We start from the raw sequence: 17,454 nt of genomic DNA on the forward strand, positions 1-17,454 counted from the left end.
ACCCAAAAGGTAGTGTTTTCTTTGCCAGTGTTTCCACTCTAGGTCTCTCTCTTTTTCTTGGGGGTCACGTGGTTTGTGGGTTCTTAGTTTCCTGACCAGGGATTGAACCCAGGCCCTTGGCCGTGAGAGCACGGTGTCCTAACCACTGGATGGCCAGGGAATTCCCTAGGTCTCCTTTAGATTAAATGTTATATACTTACACGTGGCTGTGTTAAGTGCATACGTTTTTGTCACAGCCTGCCTGAGGCACTTGGGGGAAGTACGAGGCAAGCTATCTACTTTTTCCATCTTACTGTCTTCTGGAACTGCCTGAAGACCTGAGGTTACATTATGCAGGTGATAGGATTAGAAGAAAGGATGAGCTGGAGGACAAAACAAACAACAACCACAAAATCCCCCTAAAGACAAAATTTTAAAAATAGTCGTTCTGAATCCACCCGATTTTTTCCCTTCCTTTAAGACAGAAACCTCCAGGGACTGCTCATTCTTAAAGACACACGGTAGAATTGTCCCACTGTTGTTCTAATAGCTATCAAAACTGGTTTCAGTAGGAGCCATCGTGTGCATAGCTGGTGGACCTTGTTGGCTTGGTATTCCTGGCGGAAGGCAACCGCTTTGCAATGCTGTTGGCAGATATACCCCAAGATTCATTTCTGTGGTAGAATAGCACAGCTTTTTACTTATTAATTCTTGGAGTTTCCAACCCAGTGAAGGCTTGATGGGGTATCACATGTTCTTTGAAGGTGGATGTCCTGGAGGAAATCTGTGACGGGGGTAACAGGTGTTTATCCTTAGTACCTGACCACTCTGCTCCATCTTCTAGGCGTTGTTATGAACAAATAAAAACGTGTAAACATTCTCAGTGAACTGCACTCAGATCCACCATTCAAATACAAAGTGGTATCATTTTAAAGTGAATTTTAAAAAGCAAGGTATTTGTCATGTCTTGGCTTTGATGATGGTGTGTGGTGCCTGTGACTTTTTAAAAGGTTTTAACATTCATGGAAAAAATTAAGCAAGTCATTATCCCTATTGAATTTCCAGAAGCCCATAAACACTGGTCTCTCATTGGCTAGTTGAGTGTTTTCTACAGCTTAGTGTGCCAAGAAGGAGTTGAATGTGGATTTGGAATCCGGCCTGGATTTCAGTGGTTACGTTGTCATGTCCCTAGTCTGCCTGATTCCCCGTGCAGTCTTGGCTCCTTCAACAAGCAGGCTCCAGATCAATTATGGTGGAAAAAAAGGACAGTTAGCAAGTTCCTGCTATAGAAAGTTTCTTACAGGTTATCGTCAGTTTCCTAAGCAGTAAAATACAAGGAAGGCACTCATACACTTTTTGACCCCTCGTTGCTCATGCTGAAATATTATGGTTTTCTTAGTTGCCATATTTAAAAGCTCCTACCTCATGTGTTATAGTCTAGGCCTTACTCCATAGTTCCTTTCAGGCAGTGAATGTTTCTGGTGGAAAAAAACAAGTTTTCACTGTGTCCTTTTCATGGTAGAGCATGCAATGAACTTTGCCAATGATTTTTTTTTTTTTTTTGAACAGATGGGTCAGAGAGTTTCTGAATGAAGAAAATAAAGGTCTTGATGTTCTAGTAGAATATCTGTCATTTGCGCAATACGCAGTAACGTAAGTAAAACTTGGCTTGTTTCCTTTTAAATTTTATGTGGTCACAGAAGTTGCATCTCAGTGGTAAAAGTAGGTACCACACTGAGGGGAGACACCCAGAAGCAGATGTGGTAAGATTTAAGGAGATTTGTTTATATTCAAGTAACTAAAAGCAAATCACAAAATTGTTGTTAGAAATGCTTTTAAGGCAGAAATAAAACAGGGGAGTAAAATCACCCTTAGAGGAGTGCTTATTTCAAAAAGAAGTGCTTTCTTTAGTGCTCAAGTTATGTATATCCATATGGTAGAATACTCTAGCAATTATTGGAAGAGGTATATTATATATTGTTGAGTGAATAAAGCAAAGTACAGAGGAGTGACTCCCTTTTTATTAAAAAAAAAACTTGTATATGTATATTGGTAGGTGCTAGTAAATACAGAGAAAATGATTGCAGAAGTAGGTACCAAACACAGTGGGAGTGAAGGAAGTGGAGTCAGCAAGAGGTTTTCCCTTTTTAATTTATATGTATTTGTATTGTTTTGACTTCCCCTTCATAGGGGGAAGGCGAAAAAAATGGGGCAGAGCAGGAAAAATCATTTACTTATTTCACCTTTCCTTTGTTGATTCATAAAGTTTTCTCATTTGCTAGGCTTCTGGAAAGATTTACAACAGGAATGAATAGTGTACATTTGAATGAGACGTTCTCTTCTCCACATTTCCTCTTTAATCAAAAACTATTCCAAAAAAAAAAAAAAACTATTCCAGTATCCACAGATACACTCTCACACACACAGATTGAGGAAATAATACTGTATTCTTTTAAAATTATTTATTTATTTATTTTGGCTGTGATGGGTCTTCGTTGTTCCACACGGGCTTCTCATTGTCGTGGCTTCCCTTGCTGTGGAGCACGGACTCTAGGCACGCAGGCTTCAGTAGTTGCAGCATGTGGGCTCTAGAGTGCATGGGCTTCAGTAGTTGCGGCGCGTGGGCTCAGTAGTTGCGGCGCATGGACTGTAGGGTGTGCGGGCTCAGTAGTTGTGGCTCATGGGCTCTAGAGCGCAGGCTCAGTAGTTGTAGCACACGGGCTTAGTTGCTCCGCAGCATGTGGGATCTTCCCGGACCAGGGATCGAACCCGTGTCCCCTGCATTGGCAAGCGGATTCTTAACCACTGTGCCACCAGGGAAGTCCCAATACTGTATTTTTAATTTGATTGGAAGACATTTTAGCCTAGGTGGTGTCTTTTTTCTTCTCAACTCTTCTTTTCAAAGAAGGAACTTGTTTTTTATATTGCCCTGCTTTAAGATCTAACCAGATGTTATTTTATAATCCTCATAGCTTCCTGGAGAATTTGTGAAGAGAAAACTATAATTTTTCCTACCTTATAGCTGCAGAAAGTAAAGTGTTAACTGAAACTGGCCTGATGAGTTTCAGTTTTGATAACTCTTATATATGATATGGAATATAATAAAAAAAAACCCAGTAGATAAGTTCTTATCTTCCTGAGAAATTTTCCTCTGAAATATAATTCTAGTTTTTATAGCATACTCTTCCAAACGTTGTTCCTTATCTACCTCCATTACATCGAAAACTGCTAATCTCCCTTACACTTTATATTATATGACAAAACAGAATAGAAATATTATCCTGTTGCATATTTTAAAATCTGGAAGAATATTTATTGAGGAATTAAGGAAGGGCTAAGAAACTTCAGGAATAATGGAAAAGAATTGCATGCTGTTTGTAATATGTTTGCTGTAATTAACCCTTTACCCCATCAGGATAGAATTTGTAAGCCAGCTTTCCCAAATGCACCTACACTCAAGACCAATGGGAAAAGGTAGTGCTACTCTGAGGGAATTCTTCTGGTCTGCAGTCCAAGAGCAAAGACAACAAAAGATCAGAACTCAGAGCTTTTGGTTCCTAATCTTCTACTTTTTTTGGGGGGGTGGGGTGGGCATTAGCTTTACATTCTTTGCTTATTAGTTTTATTTTTGTTTTTCTTACAAAATTAATTACATGAAATTTTATACTTTAATTACATGAAAAATTATATATAGATACATCATTTATGTACATACTTTCTTAAAACTAAATGGGCTGAAAAAAATTTCTTACTATTCCTCAGCATGTGACAATTTTCTAGCTCATGTAATGTGAAATAACAGACTCATGTGCCTTCTCTAAAACAGGAGCTTTCACCAAGGTGTGTGTTTCTTTTTTTCTGCTCAGTGAGAGTCCGGGATGAGCTGAGAGGAGCATAAGGATGCTGAACAACTGAACATATGGGGGCTGCAGAGTGGCTTGGTGGGAGGTGTAATGACATGAGTGATCTTGGGATGCCCCCTAGGCTTACCTTTTCCAGTGTCAATTATAGGCTTCTATTTTTAGTCCTTAAGGATCTGTTTGATTCCTCAATTCCACGCCTTTTCTGTTCACTGCTTCCTGTATCCTAAGGAATGACAGAATTGTTAGACCCATTCAATGACTTTGTGCATCAGTCTCTGTTACCTGGATTACAATTTAATAAATGGAGAGCATAATCTAGTTTACAGATGGTAGTTCTAACCAAATATTTAATTTTGGCAGTCATATACTTGCTATTTCCAATATGTATTGTTGATGTTTTTTTCCCATGATATCCTCCAATATCTTCCAGATGCTATTAATTATAGCTGCATTCTGTTTATTTTCTGTCTGATCAGGTGTTGCTTGATGGAACTACGGGTAGAAACAGTTGATAAAATGTATTTTTGAGACAGCAGAGCTACTGGCTTTGGAAGGGGAAAAATGCACAGAACACAAAGGCCTGTCTGTTTAAAAATTCCTAAAATTATACAAGAATGAGCAATTTAACTAGCCATTTATTCTAACATGGTTAACATGAGTAATAACCTCAAAAAATGTCAGAGAAACAACAGCCCTACTTTAAAGAGCACCACATTGGGAAGAGATTCCAAAATCAAAGCAAATTCATAACTTTGCAAGTAATGTATCACATATGGTTGGAAAAGTACACTTGCCAACACACTAGGAGAAAATGCTCAGTGAAACTTGATGGAGAGGAATAAATTAGTATAAGCCTAACATACTGACTTGTTAAAGCAAAATGAAGACAGCTCTGAGATCGTTCTTCCCCGTCCCACATAGCTCATTAGTAATCGGTAAGTCAGCAAGCCTTATAATAAGATACAGATAACACATCCCTATTTGTCATTCTGTATTTTCAAAGCTAACGCTCAGTCCATGAAAATTCGTTTGTATTCCATTTTCAGTTTTCTTTGTTTGCAAAAACTACCCATATTAAGGTGCAGATGTATAGTTGGAAGGAGTGAGTTTTGCACATCCATGTATTTGCGTGAATGTGAATTAAGTCTTTAGTGGCATTTCTCTTTTGTTTTAGTTTTGACTTTGAAAGTGTGGAAAGCACTGTGGAGAGCTCAGTGGACAAATCAAAGCCCTGGAGTCGGTCCATCGAGGACCTGCACAGAGGGAGCAACCTGCCTTCCCCCGTGGGCAACAGTGTATCCCGCTCGGGAAGACATCCTGCACTGCGGTGAGTGCCTTTATTCAGGAAAGAGGCAGATATGTCAGGACAGCTTCTGTTGGGGATCCTGGGCCATGTATCGCTGTATCTTGCCACACAGCACTTGTGTCGTCAATGATTGCAAATGCAAGTTTCTTCGGGAGTTCATGGAATCATCACTGGGGCAATACTCAGTCACTTTCAATAGCTTTCTGCAAATACCACTCCTTCATTCAGCACAGAAAAAAAAAATTCTGCTGCCAAATGACACAACAGAGTAGTCTCCATAGGCAGATAAGTTTCTGAAACCAGGAAGATGCTGATAAACTGACTTGGACTCTGTTTCCTGGGTAGAGGCAGCACATCAAGATCTGAGGATCTCAAGAACTTGATGCTGTTTAAACCCGACTCCTCTCTTCCCTTCCTCCCGTGATAGCTCAGGTGTGTGTTCTGTGGGATGTGTTCTTAGACATAGGTACAGAATGCTGTAATGATCATTTTTATTAAGGAGATGCCTTTAAGCGGTGCTCCTTTGGTTGGGTGTGCTCTCCATTGTCAACCTTCTATTTCCTCCTAAGAATTCCTTCTCCTGTCTTTTCTGGCTGAAATACCACCATGCTAAGTTAGGATGGGGGATGAACCCCTGGGTGTAATATCACTGAGGTTGTTCATTCACTCAGACCTACAATCATTCACTGAAAAATACTTTTGAGCTTCTGTAATTTGCTAGCCACTGTACTCAGAGTTAGTATACATGGGTGGGTAAATCAAAACTCCTGCCTGACAAGACAGGCATCTAGAGCATCTAGAGCAAGTTCATAAAGGTTTCTGTGTTCCAGGAGTTTAATAAAAATTTTTATTAATAAGCCCCTCATTCTCAAATGTTGCTTACTCTTTGTAGCTTGATAATTTTATCTCGCTTATTTCAGGCTTGATCTGGCAAGTGGACGTTGTTCTTGTCACTGTTTAAGATCACCATGGGTGTTGGGTCATTGTAGTAAAGTCCATGTGTCAGGTTGTGGTCAGTGAATACATGGCTTTCAGACCTTTTGTATTTGGTAGCCTTTTTATTACCTCTTTTCCCTTTGACTTGGGTTTTGGTCATGGAAAGTTAAAGTCTTTATAATGAAGTTCAATTCTGCTCCGGGATTTGACGTTTGAATATGATGCTTCCTATCAAGCATTCAGATTTTCCTTGTTTGGAAATGCCAAAAATATTAACGGCTTTGGAATGATTCAATAATAATGAAGAACCATGTTTCAGTTCATCTCACAGTATTTGCAATAGGCCAAAGGCTATATAACCTGCTAGTCTGCGTGAACTTTACATGTGGACAGAGGAATATGTGGGCTGATGGAGAAGTTAAAGGAAGGCCAGTTGTGCCTGAAGAATTCCCTAATCACCTAGTAACTCGAATGGAAACTTACCATTAGTTTAGCTATAATTATGTGTAAGGAATTTAATTGACAAAGTATGTTTTAACTTGCTTTCTCCTCATTTCTTAGCTAGAAAGTATCATATATTGGTCAGCTACCATCTTAACAGGAAGTCATTTTTCTGATTAATAACTCATTACACGTATTTTCAAATTACTGAAGACTGTTATTGAGAGTGCATTGTTTCTGGTAGAGTGGAAGAGTCGGGGAAATAGGGGAATCATCTCACATCCAAGGAGAGTTGTGATCCTGGACCCTTGACAGCATGGTATAGGGACATCAGTGTCCAGCCTGATTTGCCTCACGGTTGGCTTAAGGTAGACCCTGCTAGAATTCAATTTAAATAGGAAAAAAAAAAAAAAGAGACCCCAAGTATAGAGAGAAAGACACGATGGAAATGCTGTTTTGAGAAACTTGGGAGCCGTTATGACATTTCTGGTTGGCAGGTGTGCTCGAAGATGACCAACTAAGAAACCAGCGTCACATTCTTTTTTGTGTTTAAACAGTTTCAAGCTCAGGAATGCAACATTTGATATTCCTTTGGCTCTCTGTCATGGGCTCTCAAGAAAACCAATATGGCAGTAACTTTCATGCCACTTGTTGACTTGAAGCTTGGATTTTTGTTTGTGTTTTTAAATGATGTATATCAGTGATATTCCAGCTCTTGTGTGCATGGATTCTAATTCTGTATTTGGTCATTTGATAGCATCTCTGACTTATAAAAACCGCAATCAGAAGTGCAGGCGCACGGTACATGTTGCTTTTCATAGACCCAGAGATTGTTTATATCTTTTTCTCTTCCTCCTCCTTCCTCTCTCCCCTTGCTTCCTCTGCTGCCTCTACTTTTTGGCTTTCTTTTTGTTGACCTTCTTTTTCATTCTGCCATCTCATTTCTGATCGTCTTGTCCTCCTGTCTCCTCTTCCTCCGGTTCCATTCATCTCTTTTTTTTTTTTTTTTTTTTTTTCTTCTTTTTGCGGTATGCGGGCCTCTCACTGTTGTGGCCTCTCCCGTTGCGGAGCACAGGCTCCGGATGCGCAGGCCCAGCGGCCATGGCTCACGGGCCCAGCCGCTCCGCGGCATATGGGATCCTCCCAGACCGGGGCACGAACCCGTATCCCCTGCATCGGCAGGCGGACTCTTAACCACTGCGCCACCAGGGAGGCCCTCCATTCATCTCTTGCATCACTGCCAGATTGGTTTCTCTGCCTGAGTATCTTCATTTCAAATGCCACCAGAGCTGCTTCTCTCCCTGTTGCCTCTGGAGTCGCTTCAGTTTACACACTGATGTTGAGGCTTCAAACTGGAAAATCTCGTAAGTCATGGGTGAAAATGTCACCCAAGAGAGCTTATAGTGCATGGCGACAGTATGGCAGCTGCTCTCCATGTTATAATATGATAACTGTATGGCTTCATGCCATCACTCTACTGGGGTAAAGCCCAGTGCCTTTTAAACTTTGATACACTCTGTTATCATATTATGATTCTTCCTTTTAAGAATTTGAACCTTTAAAAAAAACGAATTTGAACCTTTAATCTATATTGCAGTTTAACTATTATTACAGTTCTTTTTTTTTTGACGGATAAAAGGATACTAAGTCACGTTCGGTAGAGATGATTTATTCTGGTAGCTTTTTTTGATTAAAATATATCTTCTGTATCCAAATATAGATTTTAGTTCCCTCATCTCCATCTCCAGATAATAATGTAGATTCAGTAATCTTACCCTATATCACTTAGCAGAAGGGTTGGTTAAACTTGGAGGAAGAAATGAGATGTCAAGAAATTTTAAACAATTTATAGGGACTTCCCTGGTGGCGCAGTGGTTGAGAATCCGCCTGCCAATGCAGGGGATGCAGGTTTGAGCCCTAGTCCAGGAAGATCCCATATGCTGCGGAGCAACTAAGCCGTGCGCCACAACTGCTGAGCCTGCACTCTAGAGCCCACGAGCCACAAATATTGAGCCCGCATGCCACAGCTACTGAAGCCCACGTGCCTGGAGCCTGTGCTCCGCAACAAGAGAAACCACCACAATGAGAAGCCCGTGCACCGCAATGAAGAGTGGCCCCGACTCTCTGTAGCTGGAGAAGGCCTGCACGCAGCAGTGAAAGACCCAGCGCAGCCAAAAATAAAAATAAATAAATACATTTAAAAAAGCATACACTTTATAAATGGGGCTTGATTAAAGAAAAGGAAAAACGCTCTGTTTTTAAACAAAATTCAAATGATACACACTCTCCTCTTTGTATTTAGACTTTATTTTTTAGCTATTTAAAATAGATGATTAAGTATTTTATGACATGACACTCACCTGGAGTTGTATCAACTATTAGATTCTGTATTATCATAAATTTGTCAGGTTAGCAGTTGTAAAAAATGTTTGTTGATGCAGTAGAAACCTGGATTGTGCTGTTTCATAAGCTTAGAGTCTGGTGTACCTTCAGTTAAGATAGATTTCTGTTAACGTGGCTACAGATCTAGCTAAATTAAATGATGCTGTATATGCATATATGTGCACACTAGATTTTTGAAGACACGGGTTGCATTAATTCGGATGCAAGAGAAAGTAATTTTTATTTTTTAAGAATGTCATGGTTAATGCTATTAGACTTAAGTAAGCAGTGCCATAGATAATAAATCAGTGTTCCAAATTTTAAAGGAAAAGGGCGGAGCACTAAAAGCCTGGAGGAAGGGATCAGATATAAACTGGGACTTTGGGTGATGGCCAGAGTTGCTCCTCAGGGTGAGGAAAGGCTGCTCCACGTAGAGGTAAAGTGAATGAGCATAAGATGAGCAAAACCTTACATCAAAGATCAGACGTGGGCCTCCCTGGTGGCGCAGTGGTTGAGAGTCTGCCTGCCGATGCAGGGGACACGGGTTCGTGCCCCGGTCCGGGAAGATCCCACATGCCGCGGATCGGCTGGGCCCGTGAGCCATGGCCGCTGAGCCTGCGCGTCCGGAGCCTGTGCTCCGCAACGGGAGAGGCCACAGCAGTGAGAGGCCCGCGTACCGCAAAACAAACAAACAAACAAACAAACAAAGATCAGACGTGTTTGGGAAAGAGGGGAGAACCTGTCATTTCTGGGACAGAGGGGTGGAGGGCTGTCTAATGGAGAGATTGGATCATAGCCATACCAAGCGGGGTAGGCCTTGTATGCCATCCGAACTGACCTTCCCACTGTGGTGAGGAAACCAAGATCTACATTTCCTTTAATATATTAACTCTTACTTATATTTCTTTCTAAGATTTCCTAGAACAAATTTCATTGCTTTTCCTGAAATTATTATCTTAATGGGATGGCATCTCTTGAAAAGTCATCATCTACTATTTAGCACTTATATACTTAGTGGGTTTACATGAAGAGTTCAAGTTTGCATCCTTGTTTACACATTTTTATGCAGTAATCCCATTCTTGGCAATGTTTTTCATAGGAGTAATTTTTAAAAATTATTTTAAAATAGGCACAAAGATATTGGTAGCATTGATATAATTTTTATTGGGGAAAAAAGCTTTTGTTCAGTGTCCACTGTGTGCCAGGCACTGTCCTAAGAGCCTTCTTTGATTATGCCTTCTGCTGACAATGGCTCTATGAGATAGATAGCTGTTACTATTACTATCCCTATGAGGAAACCGAGGCCTCTAGTGGTTAAGCCACTTGCCTGGGATCAAACAGTGAGTGAAGGAGGTAGGATTTGAAGTGAGGTGCCCTGACTCAAACTGTCACACCATGTGATCCTGCCTGTATATTCACAGGATGATTTTTTCCCCCAGTAAATATATTGTTTTAATATCAGCGTGTCCACATGGAGTTATGTTAAGTTGTACCATGCAGGAGAGGATTTGCTAATCCTTCCCAGAAGATGTGCCTTTTTCTACTTTATCCAAAGGTGCCAAATGCTCTGGTGGAGACCATGATCAATATGTTGGAATATTTATAATTATTAGAAGATAAGGTCATATAGAAACATGAAGAATGTTTCCTAAATGAATGACAAGAGTAAGATGGAAAGTTCTCTGTTAATATAGTTTTATTTTCACCTATTTGCAATGGGAAGGCATTGAAAGGAAAGTTTATTGAATGAAGATAGTGACTATTTTTATGGAAGGGGAGATTATGAATAAACTTTTTTCTTTTCAGGTTTTTGTTCAACTCTTTTTGTTGATGAGGCACTTGAGGCCCAGCTTGAAGACCTTGTTCTCTAAGACCTAAGGAATAGGTACTGCAGACCTATTTCCATGTATGGCCCATATGGCTCATTGGCCTTCACTGCAATAGATACTTCTGTTCAAAGCAGTTTTCTTGATCTCTTTGTAACAGTGATCCTATTTAAACATATGGAAACACCAGCTCTGTACCAGTTTGCTTATAAAGTAAGTGGTATCTTGAAAGAGTTGAGTTCTTTTAAGCTCTTACAAGTTTTTATTTCAGCGGGAGCATTTTACCTTGAGTTGCAATTGTTGGGGGTAGAAGATCACCTAACCTCTTAACTTAAACTGTTATAATATCACATAAAAAGTATCTTCTAATTCTATAGTTAGAAGCCAAAGCATTTTCTGTGTTGATTCCCAACAAGGAGGTTGAACTCAATTTTGTTCATTTTCCAGCTTCTATAAATTAAGAATGTAATTTCTGAAACAATCATTATTCTCTTCTCTCTTCCTTCTTCTCCCCCCAAATTCTGTAAAATCAACTCAGGTCTTTTACAGTTGTCATGACTGAGAGTTGTAATCTGTATTTTATTCTACGTGTATTCATTTTCCTTAACTTTGTTTATTCTAAAATTTCCCTATGGAAGGATCTTGAAGAACTTACCCTAGCTGCCAATTTAAAGGGGAAACTCTACAAAGAAAAATATATTTAAACAGTTATTTTCAAGGCTTGAATTCTCTCTGTTCACCAGATGAGATGGCAGGTGCTGATTAAAATTTTCATTAACACTTACTTTAGAAGGAGAGAAAATACTGCAAAGGAGTGGAAGAAAAAAGAACAATGAGGAGATGATCATTATAGCCAACACCTGAGTTTTATTTCTGAGCAAGGAGAACTGTTGAAGATGTTCCTTAACCTGCTAGACTGTTGACCTGAAGATCAAAGGTCACAGAAAATGCAGTACCCAGTACCCATCTATAAAATAAAGACTTTCTCAAGTCCTAGACTTTCCAAAAATAATCTGTAACTACAAATTGTCACTTTGCCTTTCCAGCACATTTGTAAGCAGAAGCAAGTCGAAAGTGTTAGGTTGTTGTGTTTCAGATTTGTGCATTTCTTTTTTATTTGGTGTTGTAAACAGAGAAAAATGTACTTGGGTTAAGAGTGTACATTCCACATTCTCAGCTTGGAACTTATTTTAAGGGCCTTGCTTGTGAAAATGGTGACAGCTTTAATTGTAGCTTGTGGGTGCACCATACTGGCAGATTTGCCAGACATTTCCCACTGTGAGAAAGACTGATTCACTTGTTCCACCTCTTTATTGGGTCTTTTCTGTGATAGAAAACTGACTAAAAGAGGCTATGTGGAACTGGAAAAACAAGTCACCTGGCCAGGGCATTGTTGGGTTCTGTCTCACAGATTCTCAGATCAGACCTAGGACCTGCCTCATAGGTTGTGAAATTAAATTAACAATTCCTATACAGAACCTGGTGCAACAGTGAGTAGTCAATAAATAACTACATAGAATTGAGGAAAATACTAAAGATGACTCAGCAAATTCCTACAGGCATGGTCTAGTGTCTTCATCTGCAAGATTTATTGCATACTTAATATGTGAAGGGTGCTTTGTCAAGTGCTGAGGATACAGAAGGATACATGGAATAATATGTTTGTACATGCTTCATGACTGATAAAAGAATTTTTCATACTTACATCATTATATCTTCATGAAATCTTGGGGAGGTGTTCAAGAGTTATTAGCCCCATTTTACAGATGAGGAGGCTCAGAGAAGTTATCCATAGGTAGTAAGTGATAGAGCCAGGATTTATAATCAAAGTCTTCTGACTTCTTTCCACTGTGTTAGTGTCTTTATATATGATTTGATTGAGAAGCGTGTGTGTTCACGCACATACGCACTAACACATGTTCAGTATCACTTGTGTATAACCAGAACTAATGATATGGAACCTTAGAGGCTAGAGTGAACAGTCAAACCTAGGGAAGAGTCATGACTTGGTCTGCATGTGAAACAACATGAGGAAGGCTGGGAGGAGTGGGTAGGAGAGGGGAGAGGAAGGGAGAGCGGTATGAGCAGCGGGTCAGTGGTGAGACTGCGTGGTTTGTTTAGGAAACAGTGAATAGATGAGGCTGGCTGGAAGTAGCGTAGAGCCAGTTTATGTACTACGTCGAAGGCCAGGCTGTGGAATTGTCATTTTAGCTCACCGACAATATTTTATTGAAGATTTATGAAAAGAAGGGCCAAATTTGGATGAACATAGAAATATTTCTTTTGAAAAGTCACAGGAGTTAGATGGTTTCCTTGTACACTTCTCACATAGGGTCATATCCTGATTAATTAGCCACTCCATAGCAAATGCCTTTGACAAAAGGAATATGATTGAAAATCAGAAAATTCAGACTGTTGATCCTCCATTCATATGATGGAGTCTGTTGATTCACTGATTCCATTCAAAAAGCATGTAATGAGACCTTTTGGCTTACAGGTTGTGTTCTAGCTATCACCTGGTCCTCTAACAGGAAATACAGATCAATAGAAAATTTCAGTAACTGATTTAAAAGAAAAAAGGTTCATAAGGAGTTTTGTGTACCACCCCCCCGTCTCTGTTTCTGTCTTTGTCTCTCTGTTTCCCCTCCTCCTTTACCCCCACTTTGAACTATCTGGGTTCTACTCTTTCAGCTGTTTCTTTTGGCTGTAGGGACAGAAAAGTGCTTGGCTCATTTTTTTTTTTTTTTAGCATCAAGTATTTTATGAGTTTAATTGATAAAAAAAATATGCCCAGGTGATGTCATGTCTGAACGGTAAGGGAGAGGAAACCTAAAACCCCAAATCTTGGTAAAGTTCTATTAGCCAGACCTTGGAACCATAAAAGACTATTACAGTTATGCCAAACGATGTGACATACTTAATTGGCATTGCATTCTGTTGGGCTGAACCCTTACATTAGCTTCCAGGGGAGTTCTAATTTATCTATTTATAGGTAGATATTAGTTTAATTTCTGAATAGTTAGACCTTTGAAGACACTTTTGGTAAGAGGCAAAAATACATACCTTGTCTTTTTCCTGTTGCCATTTGGACCTAGATATTACGAATCCCACAAATGTTGGCATGGAGACTCCACAGAATATTTTTGAAAACCTTTTTTGCTGGACTCTGGGAAAACCTGGTTAGGTCAGTTCAGGAAACATTCCTTTCACGGTTCTGCAGTAATATACTGTCCTTGGATAATACAGGCTCAGAGGGAGAGGCAGACATAGAAAACTCACATATAAGAATATGTCTAGAAATAAGCATATGTTGTGAAGATAATAGGTGGGTGATCAGACTTTTTTTAAGGCATCACTGGGTGAACAGTGGCTTCTGTTTGGTGTTGACTAAGAGCTTGGTGCTTTGCAGATGTAGATCTCTAAACAAACAAATCCAGGATTTGATCACATCTAGCTTTTCGTTAGGAGTAGGTCTTTCTCCTGTACATCCAGAATTATCATAGACATGTTACTTATCATTCATTCTTATGTTATCACCCATTGTTATTTTTTTAAAGCATACTGCTTTTATTTTTTATTATTTTGTTGTGGTAAGAACCCTTACCATGAGATCTACACTCTTCACAATTTTTAAGTGTATAATACATTGTTGTCGACTATAGGCAAGATGTCATACAGCAGATCTCTAGAACTTACTTACCTTGCATAACTGAAACTTTATACCTTTAACTCCCCACTTTGCCCCCTCTTAAGCCCCTGGCAACCACCATTCTACTCTCTGCTTCAGTGAGTTTGACTATTTCAGATATCTCGTATAAATAGAATCATGCAGCATTTGTCCTTCTGTGATTGGCTTATTTCACATAGAGTAATGTCCTCGAGGTTCAGCTGTGTTATTACATATTGTAGGATTTCCTTTAATTGAAGGCTGAATAATATCCCAGTGTATGTATTTACCACAGTTTCTTCTTTTTCTTTTTGTAACTTTAAATTTTGATATCATTGAAAACTTTAAAAAAAAACAATAGTACAATGATCCCCCTTATGCTCTTTACACAGATTCAACAATTGTTTTAACATTTTGTACCTAAATTTACTCTACCATTTGCACATTTGCTTTGTAAACATACACACCTTTTAACCATTTGAGAATAAGTTACAGAATCATGCCCTTTTATACCTAATTATTTTAGTATAGGTACCCTAAGAACAAATATACCTACACTAAAATTATTTTAGTTACAATTTTAGTTATAACATGCTCTTAAATAACCATGGTATAATTATTAAAATCAGAACTTCTACATATTGACACAATTTTTAGTTCAGTTTGTTTAGTTTCATCAATTATCCCAGTCTATTTCATAACATTTTTTTCAAATTCTGTCCAGAATCTAACACAAGGATCATTTACTGTGCTTAGTTGTGCCTGTGTAGCGTCCTTTAACTTGGAACAGTTCCTTACCCTTTCTTAGTTCCCCGACCAGGGACTGAACCCGGGCCACGGCAGTGAAAGCCCTGAATCCTAACCACTGGACCACCAGGGAATTCGCAACGCTTTTTTTTCATGAGTTTAATATTGTGTGTGTATGTGAATATGTAATTTAGTTTAATTTTTATTGAGATATAATTGTGTAACATCATGTAAGTTTAAGTTGTACAATGTGTTGATTTGATATATTTGTACATTGCAATGATTACTACCATAGCATCAGCTAAAACTCCTATCACACCACATCATTGCTATTTTTTTAAACCATATTTTATCCATTCATCTGTTGATGGACATTTAGGTTGTTTCTACATCTTGACTTTTGTGAATAATGCTACAAGGAATAGGTGAGTGCAGATACCTCTTCAAGATTCTGATCTCAGTTCTTTTAGATAAATACCCAGAAGTGGGATTGCTGGATCATTACATATAGAAGTTCTACTTTTGTTTGAGGAACCTCCATACTGTTTTCCATAGTGGTTGTACAACTTGCATTCCCACCAACAGTGTACATGAGTTCTAATTTATACACCTTCTTGTCGACACTTGTTTTTCTTGTCTTTTTTTTTTTTTTTTTTTCGATATGCGGGCCTCTCACTGTTGTGGCCTCTCCTGTTGCGGAGCACAGGCTCCAGACGCGCAGGCTCAGCGGCCATGGCTCACGGGCCCAGCTGCTCCGCGGCATGTGGGATCCTCCCGGACCGGGGCATGAACCCGTGTCCCCTGCATCGGCAGGCAGACTCTCAACCACTGCGCCACCGGGGAAGCCCTCTTGTCTTTGTTGATAATGGCCATCTGACCGGTGTGAGGTGCTGTCTCATTGTGGGTTTGATTTGCATTTCCCTGATGATTAGTGAGCATTTTTAATATACCTGTTGGCCATTTGTATGTATTCTCTGGAGAAATGTCTGTTCAAGTCCTTTGCCATTCTTTAATTAGATAATTTTTGTTTGTTTTTGCTATTGATTTGTGGGAGTTTCTTGTATATTCTGGATATTAAGCCCTTATCAGATATTTGGTCTGCAAATATTTTCTCCCATTCCATAGGTTACCTTTTCATTCTGTCTCCTTTACTGTGCAGAAGCTTTTTCATTTTGTGTAGTCCCACTTGTCTGTTACATTCCTAAACCTAAGGAACTAGTTCAAAATTACTATAGCTTTCTTTTAGATTCTCTTACAATGAATGGTGGTTTAAGCATAGCAAAACATGGCTCTAACCAGAACTCCAATGAACATTGTATGTAATTCAGGCTATGAATATGTACCTGGCAAGAGAAATTCCTGTGTATTTAATCTGTGGTCAAGCAGATCCAAGAGAGCTACTTCCCCAGGTTTCCTTTGCAGACTTCGCTATTCTTTTTGCCTTCTGGAGTCCAAAATTCAGGTTTTACTTGCCTTGACATATCTTAGAAGAAGTCAACTGGTTGGATCTCACTAAACAGTCATTCTGACAGGTTTTCAAAACAGAGATAATTTTTTTTTTCTGCATAGCACCTGCTGCCAGTGCTGTGCAGGTCGAGGTGCTCACTACAGGCTCCTGGGCAGATAGCACAGTTGTCACTATAGTACTAAACAGGACACATTGTATAGGATTCTTAAAAGATATTTGCAACAATTGCTTGTTTTTTGTGCTTCTTGCTCCTACTAGCATTGACTATAACTTCGTTTATTATTATTTCATGTAACTTATAACCACTGGTGCGTAAAATTAATACAAGTGGTTAGAGTCATTTCTCTCTGGTTTTGATCTGAAGTCAATGTTGGCATCTGTTTGTTTCCACATTCATAGAACTTGGGGAATTCTACCTGGCATCTCTTCCAAGATAGTGTCTTATCTTTGAATCATGAGGACAATGTTTAGTTTTCATTCAGTAACAAGAGAGCAGGCAGTTCTCACAGTTGATGGAGAAGAGGGCCTGAGAAATTTGGTGGTGTTTCTGTCAAAATGACCTCTCAAAAAACAGGATTTCCTTACAACCCTTGAGACCTCAGAAAGATAGCCCTAAATATCCCTTCCCCATTGCCTTTCCTACAAATGGCAGGAACGCCAAAAGTTAGACTCAGGGCTGCTTTCTGCCTCTGGGAAACCCCTCTTTTGTGTCCACGGATCCAGGGCCTCAAAACTCTGCTTGCCTGTCTGGCAGAGGAAAGGTTCTTGGACACAATTTAGTGTCCCCATCCCGTGGTCCAGGCGTTGGGCCACAACCTCTCTGTAAATATGTCATTCCC

General features: G+C 39.4%; 1 protein-coding gene across 3 annotated transcripts in view; it reads left to right on the forward strand.

The window, feature by feature from the left end:
* Positions 1-17,454, forward strand: part of FMNL2 (formin like 2) — a 306,084-nt gene that overhangs the window by 214,888 nt on the left and 73,742 nt on the right. For all 3 annotated transcript variants that reach the window (XM_060106297.1, XM_060106295.1, XM_060106296.1), the window contains exons 5-6: positions 1,549-1,632; positions 5,017-5,169. In XM_060106297.1, coding sequence (XP_059962280.1) covers positions 1,549-1,632; positions 5,017-5,169 — 237 coding nt within the window. The remainder of the gene's footprint in view (positions 1-1,548; positions 1,633-5,016; positions 5,170-17,454) is intronic.

This window comes from Mesoplodon densirostris, chromosome 8 (genome assembly GCF_025265405.1).
Source record: "Mesoplodon densirostris isolate mMesDen1 chromosome 8, mMesDen1 primary haplotype, whole genome shotgun sequence".
NCBI lineage: Eukaryota > Metazoa > Chordata > Mammalia > Artiodactyla > Ziphiidae > Mesoplodon > Mesoplodon densirostris.